Here is a 23,726-nt window from a genome sequence, read left to right on the forward strand (position 1 = left end):
TTAGACATAAACATGAGTGACCTCTTCTTGAACATATCTCCCCGGTCAAGGAAAACAACAGCAAAAATGAGTAAGTGGGACTATATTAAGCTGAAAAGCTTCTGTACAGCAAAAGACACCATCAATAGAACAAGAAGGATCCCTACAGTATGGGAGAATATATTTGAAAATGACACATCCGATAAAGGCTTGACGTCCAGAATATATAAGGAGCTCTCACGCCTCAACAAACAAAAAACAAATAACCCAATTAAAAAATGGGCAGAGGAACTGAACAGACAGTTCTCCAAAAAAGAAATACAGATGGCCAACAGACACATGAAAAGATGCTCCACATCGCTAATTATCAGAGAAATGCAAATTAAAACTACAATGAGGTATCACCTCACACCAGTAAGGATGGCTGCCATCCAAAAGACAAACAACAACAAATGTTGGCGAGGCTGTGGAGAAAGGGGAACCCTCCTACACTGCTGGTGGGAATGTAAAGTTGTTCAACCATTGTGGAAAGCAGTATGGAGGTACATCAAAATGCTCAAAACAGACTTACCATTTGACCCAGGAATTGCACTCCTAGGAATTTACCCTAAGAATGCAGCAATCAAGTTTGAGAAAGACAGATGCACCCCTATGTTTATTGCAGCACTATTTACAATAGCCAAGAATTGGAAGCAACCTAAATGTCCATCAATAGATGAATGGATAAAGAAGATGTGGTACATATACACAATGGAATACTACTCAGCTATAAGAAAAGGGCAAATCCAATCATTTGCAGCAACATGGATGGAGCTGGAGGGTATTATGCTCAGTGAAACAAGCCAAGCGGAGAAAGAGAAATACCAAATGATTTCAGTTATCTGTGGAATATAAGAACAAAGGAAAAACTGAAGGAACAAAACAGCAGCAGAATCACAGAACTCAAGAATGGACTAACAGGTACCAAAGGGAAAGGGACTGGGGAGGATGGGTGGGTAGGGAGGGATAAGGGGGGGAGAAGTAGGGGGGTATTAAGATTAACATGCATGGGGGGGTAGGAGAAAAGGGAGGGCTGTACAACACAGAGAAGGCAAGTAGTGATTCTACAACATTTTGCTATGCTGATGGACAGTGACTGTAAAGGGGTTTATAGGGGAGACCTGGTATAGGGGAGAGCCTAGTAAACATAATATTCGTCATGTAAGTGTAGATTAGTGATAGCAAAAAAAAAAAAAAAAAAAAAAAAAGGGCAGTTCCTGTGTGGTAACCTCCAACGAGTTCTACACAAGTGTATAAAGGGCATATAAAAGTGTAGGCAAAGGGTCTGTTTGTGTTTATACAGAGGATCAAAGCCTAATTGGGCTACCCCGAAAATGAACTAAGATATGATATGAAAAAGAACTTCCAACATCTGCACTCTCTGGAAGACTCATGCCAGAAGATGATCATCAAAAAACCCCAACAAAGATCCACGCACTGCTACAGCTGTAGATGCACTCATCCCACCAGTTCCTGGACTTGCCATGGGAATGAGGAAGGAGATATCTAAGCTGCCCTGTGCATACAGTAAAACAACAAAATTGGACTGGATCTATACTGTTGGAACTCAACCAAGAATTTGGAGAAGTGCAAATTGTAGCGCTCCAAAGTCTTACAACTACAAACTATTTACTGTTAAAAGAACATATGGCATGTGAACAGTCCCCAGGAATGGGTTGTTTTAATTTGTCTGATTTCTCTCAGACTGTTCAAGTTCAGTTGGACAATATCCACCATATCATAGATAAGTTTTCACAAATGCCTAAGGTGCCTAACTGGTTTTCTTGGTTTCACTGCAGATGGCTGGTAATTACAGATATGCTTTGGTTATGTAACTATACTCCTATTATGTTAATGTGTGTGTGCAATATAAGTAGTAGCTTAAAACCTATACATGCTGAAGTTACTCTACAAGAAGATATATCAAAGAAATAATCAATCTTCCCATGTTTTCTTCCGCCTGCTACTTCTATAGCTTTTCTTCTTCCTTCCTAATTACAACCCTTAAATAGAATTCGTGCCTCATATCAAATTTACCGAGTATCATAATTCTTCCAAGTGGTAAAGATACCTCAAGACAAATGCTGGGCATAGAAGCCACAGGGCATAAATATGCAAAGAAGTAAAAAGCTAACTTTTTCAAACAATAAGGCTTCTCTCTCACTTACCAACTTCACATTTCCCTGTATGGCCCCGGAAGATGACTGGTTAGCCAGAGACGGGTAAGATTCCTCAAGGGAGGAACAACCTAAGACAGGCACAGTCGCAGGGGGGCCATCAGGTGAGAAATTGGGGATCAACAGAGGTGAGGCTTAGAACCTTACCCCCCCGTTCTGAGAGAAATCTTCTGCATACGTGGATGTTTTATTGCCCTGGTCTAGCTTGGATTAACACATAGTCTACAGGCACACACCTGATCATCTACATGTGCTCTCTTACAACACTAAACTATGTTCTCTACCTTTATCTTGTATCTACCTACCACTTCAGCATTTTATTAAAAATAATAATAATAAAGAGAGAAATGTGGTATCCACATATAAATCAAGTATAAAAACCAAATGAGTATTCATATTTGAACTGACTGTTTATAGTTCATAATGCATGAGCAAAACCGAAAGTTTCTGTGATGACTGCCCTTGTACTGTTCACTATGTAACTTATTCACTATGTAAGAATTTGTTCTACATGTAAAAACTTGTTTGTTATGCCTCAGAAGATTGGAGACTGACAAAAATTAGGCTTGGGGTGGATTAATGATTGTGCATTGAGCATTGACTCCCCTATACAGAATTTTATTGTCATTAACAACCATTTGATCAATAAATATGAGAGATGCCCTCACAAAAAAAAAAAAAAAAAAAAAAAAAAAAAGAAGGACAGACTTCCAATGGTAAAATAAATTAGTAACCGGGATGTAATGTATAGCATAAGGAATATAGTCAAGATATTGTAACAGCATGGTAGGGTGATAGCTGGAACCTAGAATTATGTATATAAATGTTCTACCACTGTGTTGTACACTTGAAACTCATGTAATGTAATACTGTGTGTCAACTACCCTTCAATAAAAAATAATTATTAAAAGAAAAAAGAGTATATTAGTATATCTCAGTCCAAATATATCAGTAACTACATAAACTATAATGGAGTAAACACTCCAATTAAAAGACAAAGATTTTAAGACTGGATTTAAAAACATATATGCTGTTAACAAGAACAGATTTTAAATATATGAAAGGTTGAAAGGAAAAGAATGGAAAAAAATGAAAAAGATAAACCACATACAAACCAAGGAAAAGAAAGCTTGTATAACTATACTACTATCAGATAAAGAGATTTAAGGGAAAGAAGTATTACTAGACTAATGAGAGATATTTCAATCATAGGAGTCAATTCACCAAAAAGATAAAAAAATTCTAAATTTATATCCATCAAGTAATATAAGTAGCACACTGTGTAAGTCTATACATAAAACATAACTCTATATTTTTAAAAATATCCATATAGACATTTGATAGTGTTATTTGATATTTATTTAGCACTTCTTTATCCAAGCTTTTAAATCAAAGACCGAATATAAATCACTGTTCTTCTGCCTTCTTTTACCATGAAGTCATAAGAAACTGCCAACAGAGATACAAACATTCCCATTCATCCTAACGGTGTATTCATGTCATCAGGCTATATATACCTTTTTCTAGCTGAATATAAGAAAAGGAGGTCACATAGTCCACCCCTCCTTTTTTAGGAACTTTATATTATTTTATAAAAATAAAGGCATGAAAATACTTGAATTTAAAATATAAAATCATATAGAACTACAAGATCTTAATAAATTTGAGTGTTCTATTTAATGAACTCCCCAGGAAGGGCTCTTAAAACTCCCACAGGAAAGGCTCACAAAGATGAGCTCTGTAGATAGGGTTAGAACCTCAGCTCTATAACTTAGTAACCATGTTACCTGGAGCAAGTTCTCTAATCTTCCTGTGCCTTGGTTCTCTGAGATGTAAAATGGTGATAATAATTATATACAATTCACTGGCTCACTGTTAAATATAAATGAAATAATGCATCTAAAAAACCTAAAATAGACTCTGACACCCATGTAAGTGGTTAGCTACGAGTGTGTAGTAGTTGTAGTAGTGTAAATCTGATGTAATAGTGGTAGTTGAACCAAAGCAGATCAATAGTAGTAATAGTAATAGTAAAAGGAGGAGGAAGAGGAGGAGAAACATAATCATAGTAGTTGAATGAGAAATAGAAGAATGAGTTGTAGCAGTAGTCACCATAAGAATAATTTATCAGCTTCCAGGAGTCACAAAGTCAAACACTTTCAGAAACCCTGCAAGTGATATATTAATGGATGAAGTGAGTCAGACCAAAGACAAAAGAGAATGTTGAGGACTACACAAAACTAAGGCACGTACGCCTAATGCACTCGAACTTACTATTTGAACACTGATGTCATCAAAGGACAAACAAGGTATATGACCTAAATCATACCAAGGATCAACAGTTTACAACCTCTGAAATAGTCCAAGTAATGCACTTAAATTAAAAACAATATGGTTGTTAATGTGGCTAGCCATTGTGCTTGAAAAGTAACATGGCTAGAAGGAACCTAAATTATTTTTTTGTTCAATTATCCCCCAATTATAACCAGTCCCCTCTCCCCACAAAATCCTGAGTGTCACTAGGCATATGTTTGCTACTACTGCTTCTCAGCATCCCTGAGTTTTATCACAAGATAAATTTTGAATTTGGCACTTAAGGTCTGTGAGTCTTTCTTCTGCCTACTGTACTTGTATCTCTTCTCTCAGTACATCAGGTACTCAGACTGTGCTTAGCAAGCCTGCTGATATCCATCCTGTGCACACCCCCTGGACCTCAGAGTTAAGTCCCAGCAAGTATTATGTCAATGCTGGTGTGCTGGCAACAATCCAGAATCTCATCACTGGTAACCTTCTCTATCTTTTTTATTTTAAATATGGCTTATCAGTGAGGTTGATGAACTGGCTCAAGGAACCAGATGTGCTGTTTGTGGTAAATATCCCTGTCACAAGCACAGAGATATAAGAATTCTACATATTACACTATAGACATTGAGCAGATCTAGAGATTGTTGCTGCATCACACCACCTATTGTTTCAAGTGGGTCATGGTTTGCAGCATGTAGAGGACTGCTTTCGTCAAGTCACCCGTACTCTGTAAAGTCTTAGTCATAGATGCTTGGAGCAAGATGATACAAATGCAGCCACACAGCAGGCTAACTTCAGGTTAGTAGATCCATTGGCCCAACACACTCAGCCACTGCTGCCAAGACCATTACTTTCACTAACAGCACTGATGGATGTGGGTATCACTCTCCACTGCCAACTGACTGCCCTCTTTCAGATGTAATTGCTACCAGTCCCAAGGGTCTCCCAGGTCTTGACAGAATTTCCATACTGACCAAGCTCAGGGAATGAGGGGTAGTGCGACAGCAGTGGCGGTAGCTCCAGGCAAGACCTTTAAGGCCTCCAGTTCTCTACCTGGATTTCAGCAATTTTCCAAGCATAAACACTTCTCATATTGCTATCTGGCTTTTACTAATTTCCAGAGCACTTCAATGTTTGTTTCTTTTTTGTCAATTTTATATTTCTAATTACTTTTTGGGGAGAGGATCTGCCACCTTCTCATTCATCCATAGCCAGAAACAGATACTTTTAACTAAATTTCTTTGTGTTTCTCCAAGAACATTTAAAAAGGTAGAAAATAGTTGCCTATGAGGTCATATCAAAGTTATATCTTAATAATGGGGTGTAGAGAAATTATCATAGATTTGCTAACAAACTTTGGTACACTTGAGAGTTCTCAGATAAATACTGAATAAAAATCTGAAGCAATTAATATACAGAAGAAGTGGGATAAGTCAGACAAAGAAAGACAAATACTATATAATACCAGTTAAGCATGGCATCTAAAATAGCCAAACTCATAAAAACAGAATGTAGAATGATGGTTACTGGGAGGGGTTGGGGTTGGGAGGAGAATCAGGGAGATGCTGTTTAAGGATACAAACTTGCAACTAGAGATAAATAAGTCCTTGAGACCTAATGCACAGCATAGTGATTACAGTAAACAAGACTGTACTATAAATTTCAAAGTGGCTAAGAGACTAGATCTTAAATATCAGCACAAAAAAGAAATGATAAATACGTGATGTAGTAGATGTGTTAGTTAACATTAAGGTGGTAACCATATTAAAATACATAAATGTATCAAATCAACAAGTTGTATACCTTAAACGTAGACAATGTTTATGTCAACTACAGTTCAATAAAAAAAAATACACAGAGGATGACCTCAATAGAAATGTGTGCTTTCTGGAATTTTCTCCACAAGCTACATATCATGAAGTCTTATTTGTTTAATCTGATGATGTTGACTATTCTGGAGAATTTATGTACATATAGGATCAGGATCTGTCTTCTCTTTAAGAGAAACAGTGTTTTCATCATTCTATTGCATCAATGGCAACTTCTTCTTTGTTAGGAAATTTCCAAGGGTTTTTACAATATCTCAAAAAGAGATGTGCAATTGTGGTTAGTTTATTGTTACATAAGGCAAGTACTTTCTTATTCTTTTCTCCTTTGTGACCTACAATAACGTACTTAACTTTTCTAGGCCTCTGTTTCCACATCTTAGAACTGATGGGCTTGAAGTAGATCTAACACTATATGGGATCTAATTTCTGAAGTATATAATATCATTCCTCAGCAGCACTGCTTATGTATGAGAGCCCAAGGCTGCTAGGAAATACAATCAAATTAATTTTCCAATTTTGTGACAGGTTTTACTACAACAAGCTTTTTCTTTAGAATTTATAAATAAATGTGGCTATGATAAACAAGCTGGATAAGATTAAGGGCACAATCTGTGATTCTGAAGCTGAATTTCTGAGCAAACTCTTTGGCAGTACATGGTGTTATCCCCTCTGAGTACACATTCACTGTTTGAAGCAACAAGCTCTTTGATACTTAGAAATTTTGGATTTTGTTCTATTTTTAAAAGCTACTATATCAGTATTCATCAACTGTTTGACATAGCCATTCATTTATTTTCAAAAAGGCTATTCTATAATCGCACTTCCTCTCAGGAAGCCCGCCGACTAAGTAGAAGCCTAAATTACGGATAGCAGTTATACAGGGATCTTCCTGTTGGTTAAGAAGGAGTGCTAATTAAATTAATATGCTAAAACCCAGGCTAATAGTTATGCAGAAAACTGGTAAGAAAGCTTATTTGATTTGATTTTAGTGGTTGTACACCTTTAACATGAAGCTAAGAAGGACAAAACATTCTAGAATAAGTATTTTTCTTAGTTGTACTTTTAGGAAGGCTGATGTAATTTGATCTCTGATTGTAAAAAATATTGTCAATTTCTATTAATGGAAAAGAATTATAATTAAAAAAATATTGATTACTTAAATAATTTAAAAATAATAATTTAAATAATTTAAAATAAGTAATGAGGCATTAAAATAATTCCTCTTGTAAAGGCTAATTAGGAGACAATTAGGTGTGGGTTTTCAAAATATTTCACAAGAAAGATCACATTTCTATGAAATAAGTCCAATTTTTCCATTAAATATTCACATGCATTTTGAATTATGTTAAAACTAAGAAATGGTTTCCAATAACAGCTAAAATTCTCAGAATATTCATGCACATTTAAAATTGTTTTCATATATAATTCTTTTATTACAGCATCAAAATGGTGATGAGACAATATAAAAAACTACAAAACCATAATTTTTTAGGTTATATCAGATATCGTTGGGGCAAATGAAAAGCCCTTTGGATGCACTGCTGGAAGTTTTGGCACTCAGATGCTATGCTAACTACACTTATATCTGTATATTTTGTTGAAGTTCTGTTATTCAGGGGACCTAATTAAACTGTTTCTCCATAGCCATGAGCATCAGGTGTTACTTTAATTTGTATCCAAAAAACAGAGTTTTCTGTAGTGATGGCTATAATACCTGTAATAACCCAACAAGATTGTTTTTCTATTGAATTACAAAGCAAAAACAACATTGAAGGTAGCAGGAATCCAGACTAACCAAGAAATTCTCAAAGCCAGAAGCAGTTCATATAAACTACATGAGAGTGAAAGTGACCCATCCTCCTTTGGGCTGAGACAACAGAAAATAGTATCTATCATAACCTTAATCTGAAATAAACTGAAATACCTCTGAACGATAGGGCCTTAGTATGTAGTGGTAATTAAAGAAATAAAGTCTGTAATACCATTGCTACCTATCTAGAAATTCTGGATTTTAAGATGCAGCAAAAGTAAATCTTGCTACAGAAAAATATAAAATGTAGTTCTGGGAAGGTATAGACTGTGATGCTCAAGTTTCAGAATACTTCAGAGATCTCCTTTTAGCTAATAAACTATTAATGAATATTTTAAAGCTTTTCACAGTATATGGTATCATACATATGAGCATGACAAAGCTTATTAGATTGGAGTACTTGTCAGTTATTTCCTCAATAATCCTAATGATGAGGGAAAATTGAAAGCTTTAGTAATAAGTAATAAAGTAGATTCCTTATTCATAAAATGCTATCCATCAGTTACCTGCAAACTACAAAATCCTCACCCTACTTCCGGTACTTCTGGATATATACATAAATACAAACAGACCTTTTCCTTGAATGAATACTGTGGAATCACGAAATAATCTGTCTCAGTAAACCCTTACCATGCAGGAATGGGGTAATAATGTGAACATCTCATGAGGAAATTTGGTAATTTTAGTAAGTAATGATGAAAATATATTTACATAAGAGAAATAACTACCAAATTACACATTTTTGCCATTTAAAGAATGGCTTTCTGAAAGACAGAATAAATGTATTAAATCCCATCAATTTCTTTCTCTCTTGTGTTTATTGTAGGAAAAACACACATGAACCTGAAATACCTAAAATAAATTCATATATTTACTTGTACTCTAAGAAGAAGTAATTTATTGTCAAGATGGCAGAATAAGCTCAAGAAGAAATTGTCACTGCTGTACTGCAAACACACAGCAGTAATATATAAAATTATTACCAAAAGATACAGCTATGATAAATAAATAAATATAAATAAATAAATATATATATATATATATATATGTATGTATATATCCCACAGACTAAGAATACATTTTCTTTCTGTAAAAGGATAAATTATGGAAACTGGCAAGTTCAAAGAAGGATCATTTTGTAGTTTGACATATACAATATTTTTTTTCAGATCTATGGAATTTAGTTCTTAATTCAATAGCAAGCATTCCAGATAGGTGGTTCTTTTTTTTTTTAAAGCAAAGTTCAGTTTCCTGAATATTTCTTACTGAAGCAGAGAGAAAAGGATAGTTAAAATTTCTAATAAAAATGTCCTTAATTCCTGACATCAAAATCCACTAAAAGCAAGTTAAATGCAAAAAAAAAAAAAAAATTAGAATCAGAGACCTATGAATCAAATACGTAGTGAACTAGATCTGAGTTAAAGAATATTGGTCATTTGAAAATATAGAACAAGTAGGCAATGAACTAAACATTTTTGAAGAGAAGAGAAATTTTTCCAAATTTAAAATAGTACAATTATAGTAAAGCATTGCTTAAAATAGTCTGAACACATAAAAGACCCTATTCTTATATACCCATATTTAACTATATATTTTGTTATCAACAATTTTCATCTACTTCAAAGGTTGGTGAGATACTCTGAATAAGGAACAAAATCAAAGCCTGTTTTATGTAATAAAAATTCTGAACATTTAAATTGTAAAGTACAGATTCTCTTTCTTTGTGCACATTTAATTATTAAAAGCATGGTTTCACTTTAAATAGGTCACTAGTGTAAAACAAGCATAGCTTCCAAATGAAAAATGGCTTAACTCTGACATGCAAAAGTGAAAGTATGACTGTGTGGTCCAATTTGAACTGAAAATCAGATTAATCAACAAACCAATTTAATCAACATCAGTAAGATTGCATGACTGCAATTAGATACCCTCCCATGTCTTTGTCCATTTATTCTACCTTCTTTCCTGTCATGATGGAAGTGCCTGTGCTCCTAGCTAAATGAATCCTGCCTCTTGTCCAGTTGATCCCATCTTCTCGATTTTCTTAGAGAAAGTATTTCAGCAATTCTTACCTCCATCTACTACCTGGACATTATTTTCCCTCCAACTTTATTTACTCCTATCAATATGCAAATATATTATTTCTCTCACCCAAGGAAAACAACACTCTTGCCCCCCAATTCCTCCTCTAGTTGGTACCTTAGGTCTTTCCTTAATTTGGCAAGAAACTTGTTAAAAGTGTCACTTAGGCTTGTTTCTTTTCCAATTTCCTCCTCGTATTCCCTCTGAACCTCCTCTTCTTTCCTATTCCCTGCCATTCCACTGTGTTTTATTAAGACGCCAATAACATTTGTGTTGCTGACATCCATCATTCCTCACCCCTATCTTCCTCGCCCAGTTTGCAGCATTTGACTGAGCTGATCACTGTCTCCTTGAAATACTTCCTTGACTTGGCCTCCAGGATAGCACACTTGCAGTGTTTGAGTGCTATACCCTGGCTGCTCCTTCTCAGCGTTCTTGGCTGGTCTCCTCATCTTCCTGACCTCTACACATTCAGATGCACAAGGCAGACCTTGGACCATCACCCTTTCCTGTCTTTAACTCCCTTGATATCTCAGCCAACTGTAAATACTATCTTTACTTACATCTTCAGCAGGGAGCCCTCTCCCAAATCAAAATTTGTATATTCGATTCCCTATTCAATATCTTAGAATTAACGATCCTAAAACTGAGTACCCAACCTTTCTCTTGCATCCATCCCCAATTCAGTAAGTCAACTGCATGCCTTCAGTAGTTCAGTCCAAAAACTTACCGTCAGGGTCTGTCTTTTCCTCATGACATACCCATCTCCTCAGCAAATCCTGCCTTCTCTACACATATCTAAAATCTGCCTGCTGTTTATCACCTTCACTGCTAACTCTGGTCTAAGCCATTCTCCTTCACTTGTTGTTGAACTAGCTTTCCACTGCTCTATCTTCTGTGCTTACCATCCTATGCTCTGTTCTCAATACAAAGGCCAGATTAATCGTGTTAAAACTTAAGTCAGATCATGACACTTAACAGTTTGAAACCCTTCAACAGTTCCCAGTGTAACTCAAAGTAAAACTTGAAATCCTTACAGTAGCTTATAAAGCTCCAAATATGATCCAGCCTCTCTAGGACCTCATCTCCTAGTCCTCCCAATTTTCATCTTTCCACTTTATCCATACTGCCTTCTGTGCTATTGCTTGAACATATCAGGAAAGCCTGATACTTAACTGCTTTTTTCTGACTGGCATGCTCTCCCCACAGATAGACTTAACACCCTCTCACCGAGGCCTATTCTGATACCCTGCCAAAATCACAACCCTCATCCTATTCCTACCCTCACATTTCCTATCACCCTTCCCTGGTTTATTTTCTTTTTAGTACTAACACTACCTAGCATAGTATTTAATTTATTCATCTTGTTATTGTGTGTTTCTCTGACTAGAATTTAGACTCCATCACAGCAGAAATTTTTCTGTTTTGCTCCCTACTGCATAGAAAAATCCTTTGTATAAAATAGGCACTCAAAAAATATTTGTTAAGTATATGAATCAAACATTTAGAGAATATTGGGCATATGTCAGAGCTACCTAAATATAGATGAGCTCAAGGTCTCCTTTCTCAAGGAAATCTGTAAAACTCTAGAAAAATAATCTAGGGACTTTAAAAATCTGCTCGGTACTGATCTGAGGAATTGAGTAAAGCTCAGGTACTTTAAATTAAACTGCTATTTCCCTTTCTCTTTCTCCTCTAACCCATTTCACCTAAAAACAATCCCTTTTCTAAACAGTGAGAGGAGGCTGCAACCTCAGGATAATCTAAAGCATTCTAGATCACCCTGTTCTACTACCCGACTCATTGCTCTGAGAGAGAAAAATCTCAAATGTTAAAAGTGGCTAGCTTTGAGCTGGAGATATTTAACATGAAGACCTATCTTGCTTATTCCTTATGCAACCTTGTTTAACAAGGAATACTATTCTGTGGTGTGTGTATATGTGTGTGCATGCTTGCTTGTTTTGCTGTTGATAATGAGTTGCTGCATTTTATAATAAATATTAATTTTTCACATGAAGTATTTCATGTTTAAGACTAAAAACCCTAAAGAATTTTTGTAGAAAAAAAATTTTCGTAACATCATGATTTATTATCATTAAAGTAATAAGCCCAAGTAAGCTATTCAGGAAAGGAAATACATGTATTTCTCTTACCTGGAGCTAACACAGAGGGAGCAGGCAGGTTTCCACTTTCCTCATCTGTACTTTCATTGTAGATTGCATCTCTATCAGCAGACATTTCAGAACATGTTTTTTCCCTAGACATAAAATAAAGTTGAATCAGAAATTACTGGTTTACTCCTAGCTATGTATCAAATTCACCAGTTAAGTAATTATAGAAAATATTTCTGGGAAAACATTATAATTAAACAAACATATATTGAAATATTTATGATTAAGATGAAAGCACTTTAAAGGTTATACATTAACTCTCTTAAGAACATGTTCTTCTTTTACCTAATCTAAATGTGGTTTAGTGCTCACTATAATTCTTGAATAAGTTGCTTATCATTTATTATTCATTAATCAAAATACTATTCTTCCAAATTATACTCTGTGGGTTATTCAATATTCTACTGATCACAAAGCAATTTCTACCTTCCACTTGATTTCCCCCAAATCTTGAGATGAATATCTTTATTATTATGAAGATATGCAAGTAAGGCACAGAGAGTTTAAAGGACTTGTCCAAATTTATGTACTAATAGATACCGGTGCCAAACCAGCACTTGAATTAGGACCATCTGATATAAGATATTATATATATTCTCTACACTATGCCCTTAGTAAACCTATGCTTCCTCTCAGATTCAGGGTAACAGACCCAAACTTATATCTGCTAATATCTAAAATAATTATAATTGTCCAAGCCATACCAGCCATAAGTCACCTATGACTCTTAAAAATAAAATATACATCCACTATTAAAGCCACTTCATTCTAAAATTAACCATTGCTTAGATACCAAGATTACAAATGTGTGTCCAATTCTGTAGTTTTGCAAATGATGAAAGTTTTTAATTAATATGTTTATTAGTGATGTCTAAGAATTAAACAAATAATATTCAGACAGACTTCATGCCTGTTTTATGATTTAAGTGTAGGTGTGGCAATTAGGCAGACATGGAGAAAATCGTGTTAAGAATTCTCCAGCCCAATGCATCCAGCTGTCAGAGCATCTACCATAAACTATCAAATGATCTCTTATTACAAACAAGTTGGCACCTAACCTTCCTTAAATTGGGGAAGAAATTCCATTTAAATTTATGCATCTGCCATCCCAAACAGAAAGGCCAAAATACCTTTCTTGCTCAATGTTTTTTTCTCGTTCTTGAACTTCATTTAACAATTTATTTAAGCTTCTGATCTTTGCTTTCTTCTCATTCAGCACCAGAATAAACCGATTATAAAGATCACTTTCCACAGCTTCCTTAGCACTCACACATTTTTCAAACCTAAATGTAAATAAACACATAAACAACTAAATCATGCAGTTTTTCTTAGCACTAATATTATTCAAAGTACTAATATTATTCATAGTACTAAAGATGGCATCATGAAACTTTTCAAGGAAAATACATTTTTACATGTTTCCATTAATTTCATTTTTTATATAGACAGTTATACATATAATTGGAACTTGTCATTTATTAACTTTAGTAATTTATGTTGAGATATGAATCAAAATTGAAAAGTGATACCAAAAAAGCTTTTAAAATATCTAAATGCCTAAATGCAATAATTTATTCACATCTATAGCTTATTTCCAAAAGAATAGTTTTACAGGAGATATTTCAAACATGAGTAACTACAGCCTATGTTTCCTGAACTTTAAAAATATTACTATATTAGGAACTGTGATCTTGTTCTGTGATTAAGTGATTTATTTGTTTTCCTAAGTACATTATAAACTGCTCCACAACATGAACATGATTTGCTGAGTTGTGTCTTATAACCCAGTACCCTCAGCACACACACACACACACACACACACACACACACACACACACACATATAATGAAAGGATCCACTTGTAATTTCCAAGGAGAGGTTAATGAAACAGCAAACGTGATACAGTAAGTATTTTCAATTTTAGATACATAAGATAAAACATAAAATTCTCCTTCATTTATAATTCTTCCTACAATGGTCAAGTGAGCTAACAAGAAACTGTACTGATTTTAATCCCCCAGATATATAGTCAAGAACATATACTAGCAAAGGTTGCATATACCTGGTATGTGCACCACACACACACACACCATGAATAAACCTCTATTTTAAAGACTCAAATGTAAATTATTTTACAGAAAATATTCTTTTAAATGCAGTCTAGCTCTGCCTAGTTTTCTCTTTACTGTACTATTTTACTTCTGCTATTATATACAGTTATCCTAGTATTTTCATTATATTTATATTCTGAATATATACTTTATATATTTATAACATATAAATGTATATTTTTCAGAGACATGATTAGAAAAAAATGTCAAAATTTTATCTTTGTTATAGATGCCCTTATAATTTCAACAACTTGCCCATCAAGAAATGCAAAGAATTAGGTCCTCTTATGGGATGAAAAGGAATATATGGTAATATTTATTTTCTGGGAACAATTACAGCACTCACAGCACAGTCACTGCCAAGCTATGAACTCCAGAAGGGCCGGACAGCATGTGTTTTATTGGCTTCAGTGCCTAGAATAGTGTCTGGCATTCCACAGAGGTTGAGGAGCTATTTATTAGGTAAATGATAAAGTGAGTGAGTTAATATGGACATCTTATGAGGAAATGGAGAGCTAGCAATCCTAAATATTGTATTTTCACTCGTTTAACAGCTAATCACACCACTGTTAACAGTAACATTTTTCATACTCTTCAGCTTCTAAAAAAAAGTGTGGCAAATACTAATATTTACAGTATAACAGTAGTCCTTTCATTAAGCAATGCTTTCCAAGAAAGAAGTACTCCAAAAGGTGTGGGGGAAAAATAGAGCCAATGTGGAAGAGGTGCTGCCAATATTGATGGCTTATTTCAAGCAGGAATTTATATTTTTCTTCATTTATGTTTCAGAAAGCAAAGTGTTGTGTAAATCTTATATTCTCATTTCCTTGTATTTTCTAATGTAACACACTAATATAAATTTTTTAAAGATGAAAATACATGCCATAAAGAACACACATAACACTAAAACACCTGAGTATGTAATAATAATAAAATACTTTAAATGTATGTGAAATAAAAATTATAAAAATATTTAAAAATTTCATTTATATTGCATAAAATTTTAGGAATAGAAACTACTTAGTAATTTATCTGATTTAAATGCATACTTAATTTCCATATAAATCACTTCAATAATTCTTGATTGAAAGAGTATGCATTTAACAACTATCAAGCAAATTCCCAAACATTTGTTAAAATTAACATTTGGTATAATATATTAATTAAAAATGAAAATAGGTATCAAAATGAAATATATTAATTTGTCTAAAGAATATTGTTAATCTAAATAACCAGTGTCGCAGCTACACAGTCACAGGTAACATTTCTGTGATAGGAGAGCAAACTCAACAGGATGAATGGCAACCAAACTTGCTTGGTTGGCTTGAGCAAAGCCTTAGGATTTTGTTGCAACCAAAGTTCTGATCATCAAGCTGGAAAGCACTCAGTCTAGACTAAGCTGAGGGGTAGGGAATTGGCTGGGACAGAGTAGTACGTGAATGGTTTCAGAACATAAATTTACAATTATTAATTTGAAGAACATTATCCTTTTTATTCAATATTCAGGAACAGAGAGGTGGATACCATTCTCCTTACCCCATTTTTAATGCCAATCCTCCCTTTACAGCACCATGATGTTACTACACCTTTCACATTACACCTCCTGCCATCCCTCCTCGTCAAGCCCTGGACAGGTTTAGTGGGTCAGCCATTTTGTGAAGGAGGACTGGGATTCACTCTCGCGATACTAAGGGAGAACTCACACACAACTGCATCACAACCAGTCCAAGGAGCACATCCAAGGCAAAGCTCAAACCAGATGAAACCTACATAACACCAAACAGCAAAGGCCTAATGAGGCTTCATTAGTGACTAGGATAACAGAACAATAATGTTAAGTTTCATTAGTAACCTAGAACTGAAATATTTAAGAATTTGGAAGAAAGGATAATGATTTTTTTTTTTAGAGAAAGATTTTTTTTTAAGAGAAGGATAAAAACTAAACATAGAAAATACTGAATATTCAAAATAAAATATTTCTGAGTGGGAAAACAATGAAGCTAAGAATAACATGTCAAAAACAACAACAAAAATAAAAGCAGAAACAAGGCAATCTCACCCAGAAATAACATCCAAAATAAAATAATAGATTAAGTAATAAACCAAAATAAAACAATAGGCACATAAATGTGAACATGTGCTACTTAGAACAGCACAGTGATCCTTATATTTACAATCAGCTCTGGCCAAATTTATATCCAGGTCAGGGTTCTACAGCAAAAGAAAATCTGAATAGAGTTTGGAGGACAAAAAATGCTAAAAAGAACTGGAAAAGAAGGCAGTGGCAAAGAGATTTATTAAGCTTTTAAGTACTGAAGAAGATGGTAAACAGCTGTTCATTATCCTTTTGATGACAGAACAAGGGGAAATGGCCTTCAACTATACTGTGAAGGACTCAGATTACCAAAAGATGGAAGGAAGAATTTTCTGACTGTTCTTAAACACTGTAATGAGCTACCAAAGGGAGTTGACGATATCTCTTGAAGTCTTCAAAAATTGGACTGAATTCATCTGGATATAATGTGATCCTAGCTTGAAGGCAGAGAGGTGAAGTAGAAGAGCTTTCAAGGTCTTTTCTATTCTAATGATTCCGTAAGTGTCAATCCATTCAATCTGCTGAAAACCACCTCCAATTATAGTTTTAATAATTATAACTCAGAATAAAGCTGGATGTCTGAGTGCAAACAAAGGACCTATTCAGTCACATGGAATTTGAGAGCTATTATTTGAAATTAAATAGGAAAAACCAGTGGAATAAAATACAGTTAATAACCTAAGGATACACATACAGTATTTCTAATGTTTCCCTTTTATCTAAAATATACTAAATTAAATTAATGCAATAAAGTCACTTGTTCAAGGTTAACCTAAAACACAATTATTAAACAGTAAATAAAAAATAACAGCAAATATGTCTATTAAAAGTCTATAAATTAAAGCTCATTCTTTTTACTTATATGGTGATTCCTCATTTCTTATTCAAACCTCGTTTATTTTCCTGTCATCCCAAATGCAAATAGCTTTAGAGTTGTCTCTGATTATAATGATATGTAAATACAAAAATATATTCCAAAATACCCCCCAAAGTAAAGGAATACTTAATCCACAATCCCTTTTAACATTTAATTTTCTCCTCCTAGATCTTCCATATCTTAAGATATTTTGCAAACAACGGCATACATACTATTCGTATTTTTGGTAATTCACATTTCTACCCCCTAACATATTATAAACATTTTCCATGGTATAAGCACATGTGTAAATGATTACTTTTTGCTCATATAATATCCTACTGTTTATTAAATATATTTCAGACCGATCTACCAGCTTCTAAGGGAATTCTCAACAGCTATTTTTCTGCCTCTTTCCCTACCATTCTCCAACTCCTACACAATCTGGAACAATGATAGGGAAGAAATGATTGGATCATGTGAGAAACAAGCTCACAGGTCCAAAGTCAATAAATGGACATGGAGACAAAGAGAACAGGGGAGCAAGGCTTTAATTACAGTCTTGCAAGATCAGGTTTCTGGTGAGTAGGCACACTTAGGGTCATTACAACAAGCAATTTATTCCTTAGCAGGCGAATCCCTCCCCTGATTCCTCATTGGCTGAGTACCACAGGGTTTACATTCTACCCTGGTCTTCCCCTAAACAAGTTATGTCTATATTAGGCTTTCTTTACATTTGTCTTAATTTTATTGGCTGGTTTAAAACTCTGCAAATAGTCTGCTCTCTCTTCATCTCCTTTCCCCTCTCAGCCAGAGTGACTCCCTGGTACATGTTTTGACGTGTAGGCTTCTTGTTAACACCCTTTTGTTTAAAGGTTAATTCCTCTGGGAATAAATCGCATTTAGTTTTATGTCATTTATAACAGATCATGGATGGACACTAATATGAGTGTCATGTTCAGAAAACTGAACTGTGGCCAGGCCTAACACGACAGCACCCACTCTAATGATTCTCTACTTCTGTGTCCTCAGTTACCTACCTTGGTATGCTCATGTCCTATTTCTAATCTCTCTAAATACTCTTAATCAGTACTATTCTACTGCCTTTGGAAGCTGCAGTGTAAATCCTTTGCTCATTTTCCAGTGATGGATTGGCCATGACCATGTTGCACTTCCAGTTCCTCAAAATGACCACTGTCTTCTTGGAAAGGAAAGAAAATCCAATTTGGGAAATAGATAAAGCTACTAATATAATACCTGGAATACAATCAAGAGCCTAGAATTCTTTGGAGTGGATTCTCTTTCCTCCGAAGGGCCACCCCAATAGCAAACATCTTCAGATCCTGAAGAAGATATGTAACACAGTATTTACCATAATAAGAATAGCTGGAGCATAAGCTTATCACCAAAATAAGACTGATGATAAGATACATGGCTGTGCTTTTATTCAAACAGAAAACCTCTTGCCACAATAACATATAAACCGTTCCTGGATAGTTCAGAAATAGCAAGTCAAGCATCTGTGGGCCGCATAGTGTATGCACCCCTCACATGCTGTCTTATAGCACAGGATGCATTCATCTCCGCAGTCTCATCTTTGTTCCCTGCTGCTTTCCATTGTAGGGCAGTGGTGTTGAATACTGATGAGATATTACCTCTTTCATCCTCGGGCAGACATCTTAAAGCAATATGTTCAAGTACTAAGTATCCAGTCTGCATTTTTCTAAGCAATCTGTGAATCAAATTTCCTATCATCCTGTGAGTATTTTGAGTTTTCAATACAATGGCCTATCACAACCATAGATTATCTTCTTTTATTTATTTCATATATAAAATAGAAAAACACACACGAACTACCAATATAGGCCTAAAAACATGCTAGAAATTTCTAACACAGCTACTTGATATTGATTTAAACAAATAAGAATTTTAAAGGGAAAGTGAAAGAAAAAAATTCACTTATTTTTCTGTGTGGCTTCCTAACATTTACAGTTTCGATTTAATCTATTTTTATATAATTGGAGATAAAAATTAATTCAAAGTTAAAAGACAACAAGATAAATGCTTTCTTAATATAACAACTGAGAGCTACTATAGCTAAGTTTTAGGTGTTAGGTGTTAAGTTGACATGTCTTACATTAATTAATGTAATTGAATATATAGAAACATAATTTATTCTACTCAACCTCATTTTCACATGCACATTGATAGTGATAAAGCCATTCTCATTTTTCATTAATTCGCCCATATATCGATGAATGGGATTAAAGATGGCGGCGTGAGAGGAGACAGAGGCTTCCTCCTAAAACTGGATATAATTAGAAAATTTAATTGGCGCAACTAATCCTGAGAGAGCAACAGGAAAGAGGACGGCATCAGACTGCACACACGTGGAGAAAAGAGCAGACCTCAGCTAACAGGGTAACGTACCAGAGCTGTGGCTCCGTGGGACCCGAGCCCCTCCCCCACCCCAGCTCACCAGCGGGAGGAAGATAAACGGAGCAGAGAGGGAGTGGAAGGCTTGGGACTGCTGAATACCTAGCTCCGGAGATCTGCTCTGGGAGCACAAACCTACATTTCATGGTGCTTTCATGAGACTCACATGACTACTGGGTTGGAAAGTTAATACAGGCAGAGTTCCTGGGGAGACTGTGATTCTGGCTGCTTGTGGAAAGCAGGGATCCATATCTGGCTGCTCTGGGACAAAAACTTATACCTGTGTGACTAGCCCACTGGCTCAGGCAGTGGAGACAGGCACAGGAGCCAGGCACAGGAGCCAGGAGGTGGAGAACAGCTCTTTCCTACCCCCAGGCACCAGTACCGCTCCCCTGCGACCCCCAACATTGTTTCAGGAGCTCAGAAGCTCCAGAATAGAGCTTCTGGACACTAGAGGGCACCATATACAAACATGAAACGCCAAAGGAACCTTGTCCAGAGTAAAATTGTTAATACAACTCCCGAGAAAGATTTAAATGATATGGATCTCGTGGCTCTTCCTGAAAGGAGGTTCAAAATAAAAATCACCAACATCCTAATGGAGGTACGGAAAGACATCCAAGAACTCAGGAATGAATTCAGGTCAGATATCCAATCATTAAAGAACACGATGGAGGGTATTAAAAGCAGGTTGGATACGGTGGAAGAGACAATATAAGTGAAATAGAAACTAGAGAAGAGGAATACAAAGAAGCTGAGGCACAGAGAGAAAAAAGGATCTCTAAAAATGAAAGAATATTGAGAGAACTGTGTGACCAATCCAAGAGGAACAATATTCACGTTATAGGGATACCAGAAGAAGGAGAGAGAGAGAAAGGGATAGAAACTGTCTTTGAGGAGGTAGTTGCTGAAAACTTCCCCAATCTGGGGAAGGACATAGTCTCTCAGGCCATGGAGATCCACAGATCCCCCAACATAAGGGACCCAAGGAAGACAACAGCAAGACACATAGTAATTAAAATGGGAAAGATCAAGGATAAGGACAGACTGTTAAAAGCAGCCAGAGGCAGAAATAAGATCACATACAAAAGAAAGCCCATCAGGCTAACATCAGACTTCTCAGCAGAAACCTTACAGGCCAGAAGGGAGTGGTATGATGTATTAAATGCCATGAGGCAGAAGGGCCTGGAACCAAGATTACTTTATCCAGCAAGATTATCATTTAAATTTGAAGGAGGGATTAAACAATTCCCAGATAAGCAAAAGCTGAGAGAGTTTACCTCCCACAAACCAACTCTGCAGTCTATTTTGGATGGACTGCTATAGATGGAAGTGTTCCTAGGGTTGGATAGCTGTCACCAGAGGTAGTAAAATCATGGTAGGGAGGGTGGAGCAGCTGATTGTGAGGCAAATGCAAAATAAAATTGACTATCCCCAAAGTCAATCAAGGGATAGACAAAAAGTAAACAATTTGATACCTAATATATAAAGAATGAAGGAGGAAGAAAAAGGAGGAGAAATAGAAAAGAACCTTTAGATTGTGTTTGTAACAGCATACTAAGTGAGTTAAGTTAGATTCTTAGATAGTAAGGAAAGTAATTTGGAACCTTTGGTAACCATGAATCTAAAGCCTGAAATGGCAATAAGTACATACCTATCGATAATCAACCTAAATGGAAATGGACTGAATGCACCAATCAGAAGACATAGAGTCACTGAATGGATAAAAAAACAAGACCCATCTATATGCTGCTTACAAGCGACTCACATCAAACCCAAAGACATGCACAGACTAAAAGTCAAGGGATGGAAAAAGATATTTCATGCAAACAACAAGGAGAAAAAAGCAGGTGTTGCAGTATTAGTATCAAACAAAATAGACTTTAAAACAAAGAAAGTCACAACAGATAAAGAAGGACATTACATAATGATAAAGGGCTTAGTCCAACAAGAGGATATAACCATTATAAATACATATGCACCCAACACAGGAGCACCAGCATATGTGAAACAAATACTAACAGAACTAAAGGAGGAAATAAACTGCAATGAATTCTTTTTAGGAGACTTCAACACACCATTCACTCCAAAGGACAGATCCACCAGAGAGAAAATAAGTAAGGACACAGAGGCACTGAACAACACACTAGAACAGATGGACCTAATAGACATCTATAGAACTCTACACCCAGAAGCAACAGGATACAGATTCTTCTCAAGTGCCCATGGAACATTCTCCAGAATAGACCACATACTAGCCCACAAAAAGAGCCTCAGTAAATTCAAAAAGATTGAAATCCTACCAACCAACTTCTCAGATCACAAAGGTATAAAACTAGAAATAAATTGTACCAAGAAAGCAAAAAGGCTCACAAACACATGGAGGCTTAACAACACGCTTCTAAATAGTCAATGGATCAATGACCAAATTAAAATGGAGATCCAGCAATATATGGAAACAAATGACAACAACAACACAAAGCCCCAACTTCTGTGAGACGCAGCGAAAGCAGTCTTAAGAGGAAAGTGTACAGCAATCCAGGCATATTTAAAGAAGGAAGAACAAACCCAGATGAATAGTCTAATGTCACAATTATCAAAATTGGAAAAAGAAGAACAAATGGGGCCTAAAGTCAGCAGAAGGAGGGAAATAATAAAGATCAGAGAAGAAATAAACAAAATTGAGAAGAATAAAACAATGGAAAAAATCAATGAGACCAAGAGCTGGTTCTTTGAGAAAATAAACAAAATAGATAAGCCTCTAGTGAGACTTACTAAGAGAAAAAGAGAATCAACACACATCAAGAGAATCAGAAATGAGAAAGGAAACATCACGACGGACCCCACAGAAATACAAAGAATTATTAGAGAGTACTATGAAAACCTATATGCTAAAAAGCTGGAAAACATAGAAGAAATGGACAACTTCCTAGAAAAATACAACCTTCCAAAACTGACCAAGGAAGAAACACAAAATCTAAACAAACCAATTACCAGCAAAGAAATTGAATCCATAATTTAAAAACTGCCCAAGAAAAAAACACCCGGGCCAGATGGATTTACCTCGGAATTTTATCAGACCTACAGAGAAGATATAATACCCATTCTCCTTAAAGTTTTCCAAAAAATAGAAGAGGAGGGAATACTCCCAAATTCATTCTATGAAGCCAACATCACCCTAATACCAAAACCAGGCAAAGACCCCACCAAAAAAGAAAATTACAGACCAATATCCCTGATGAATGTAGATGCAAAAATACTCAATAAAATAGTAGCAAACCGAATTCAAAAATATATCAAAAGGATCATACACCACGATCAAGTAGGATTCATCCTAGGGATGCAAAGATGGTACGACATTTGAAAATCCATCAACATCAACCACCACATAAACAAAAAGAAAGACAAAAACCACATGATCATCTCCATAGATGCTGAAAAAGCATTCGACAAAATTCAACACCCATTCATGATAAAAACTCTCAGCAAAATGGGTATAGAGGGCAAGTACCTCAACATAATAAAGGCCATATACAATAAACCCACAGCCAACGTCATACTGAAGAGCGAGAAGCTGAAAGCTTTTCCTCTGAGAACAGGAACAAGACAGAGATGCCCACTCTCCCTACTGTTATTTAACATAGTATTGGAGGTCCTAGCCATGGAAATTAGACAAAACAAAGAAATACAAGGAATCCAGATTAGTAATGAAGAAGTTAAACTGTCACTATTTGCAGATGACATGATATTGTACATAAAAAACCCTAAAGACTCCACTCCAAAACTACTAGAACTGATATCGGAATACAGCAAAGTTGCAGGATACAAAATTAACAC

At 35.4% G+C, this 23,726-nt stretch overlaps 1 protein-coding gene across 6 annotated transcripts in view; it reads right to left on the reverse strand.

Moving 5' to 3' along the window:
- Positions 1-23,726, reverse strand: part of XRCC4 (X-ray repair cross complementing 4) — a 258,936-nt gene that overhangs the window by 123,395 nt on the left and 111,815 nt on the right. For all 6 annotated transcript variants that reach the window (XM_036914214.2, XM_057493754.1, XM_057493751.1 and 3 more), the window contains 2 exons: positions 13,522-13,674; positions 12,374-12,477 (listed from right to left, as the gene is read on the reverse strand). In XM_036914214.2, the coding sequence (XP_036770109.2) occupies positions 12,374-12,477; positions 13,522-13,674 (257 nt within the window). The remainder of the gene's footprint in view (positions 1-12,373; positions 12,478-13,521; positions 13,675-23,726) is intronic.

The sequence above is a fragment of the Manis pentadactyla genome, chromosome 2 (assembly GCF_030020395.1).
Source record: "Manis pentadactyla isolate mManPen7 chromosome 2, mManPen7.hap1, whole genome shotgun sequence".
NCBI classification, from domain to species: domain Eukaryota; kingdom Metazoa; phylum Chordata; class Mammalia; order Pholidota; family Manidae; genus Manis; species Manis pentadactyla.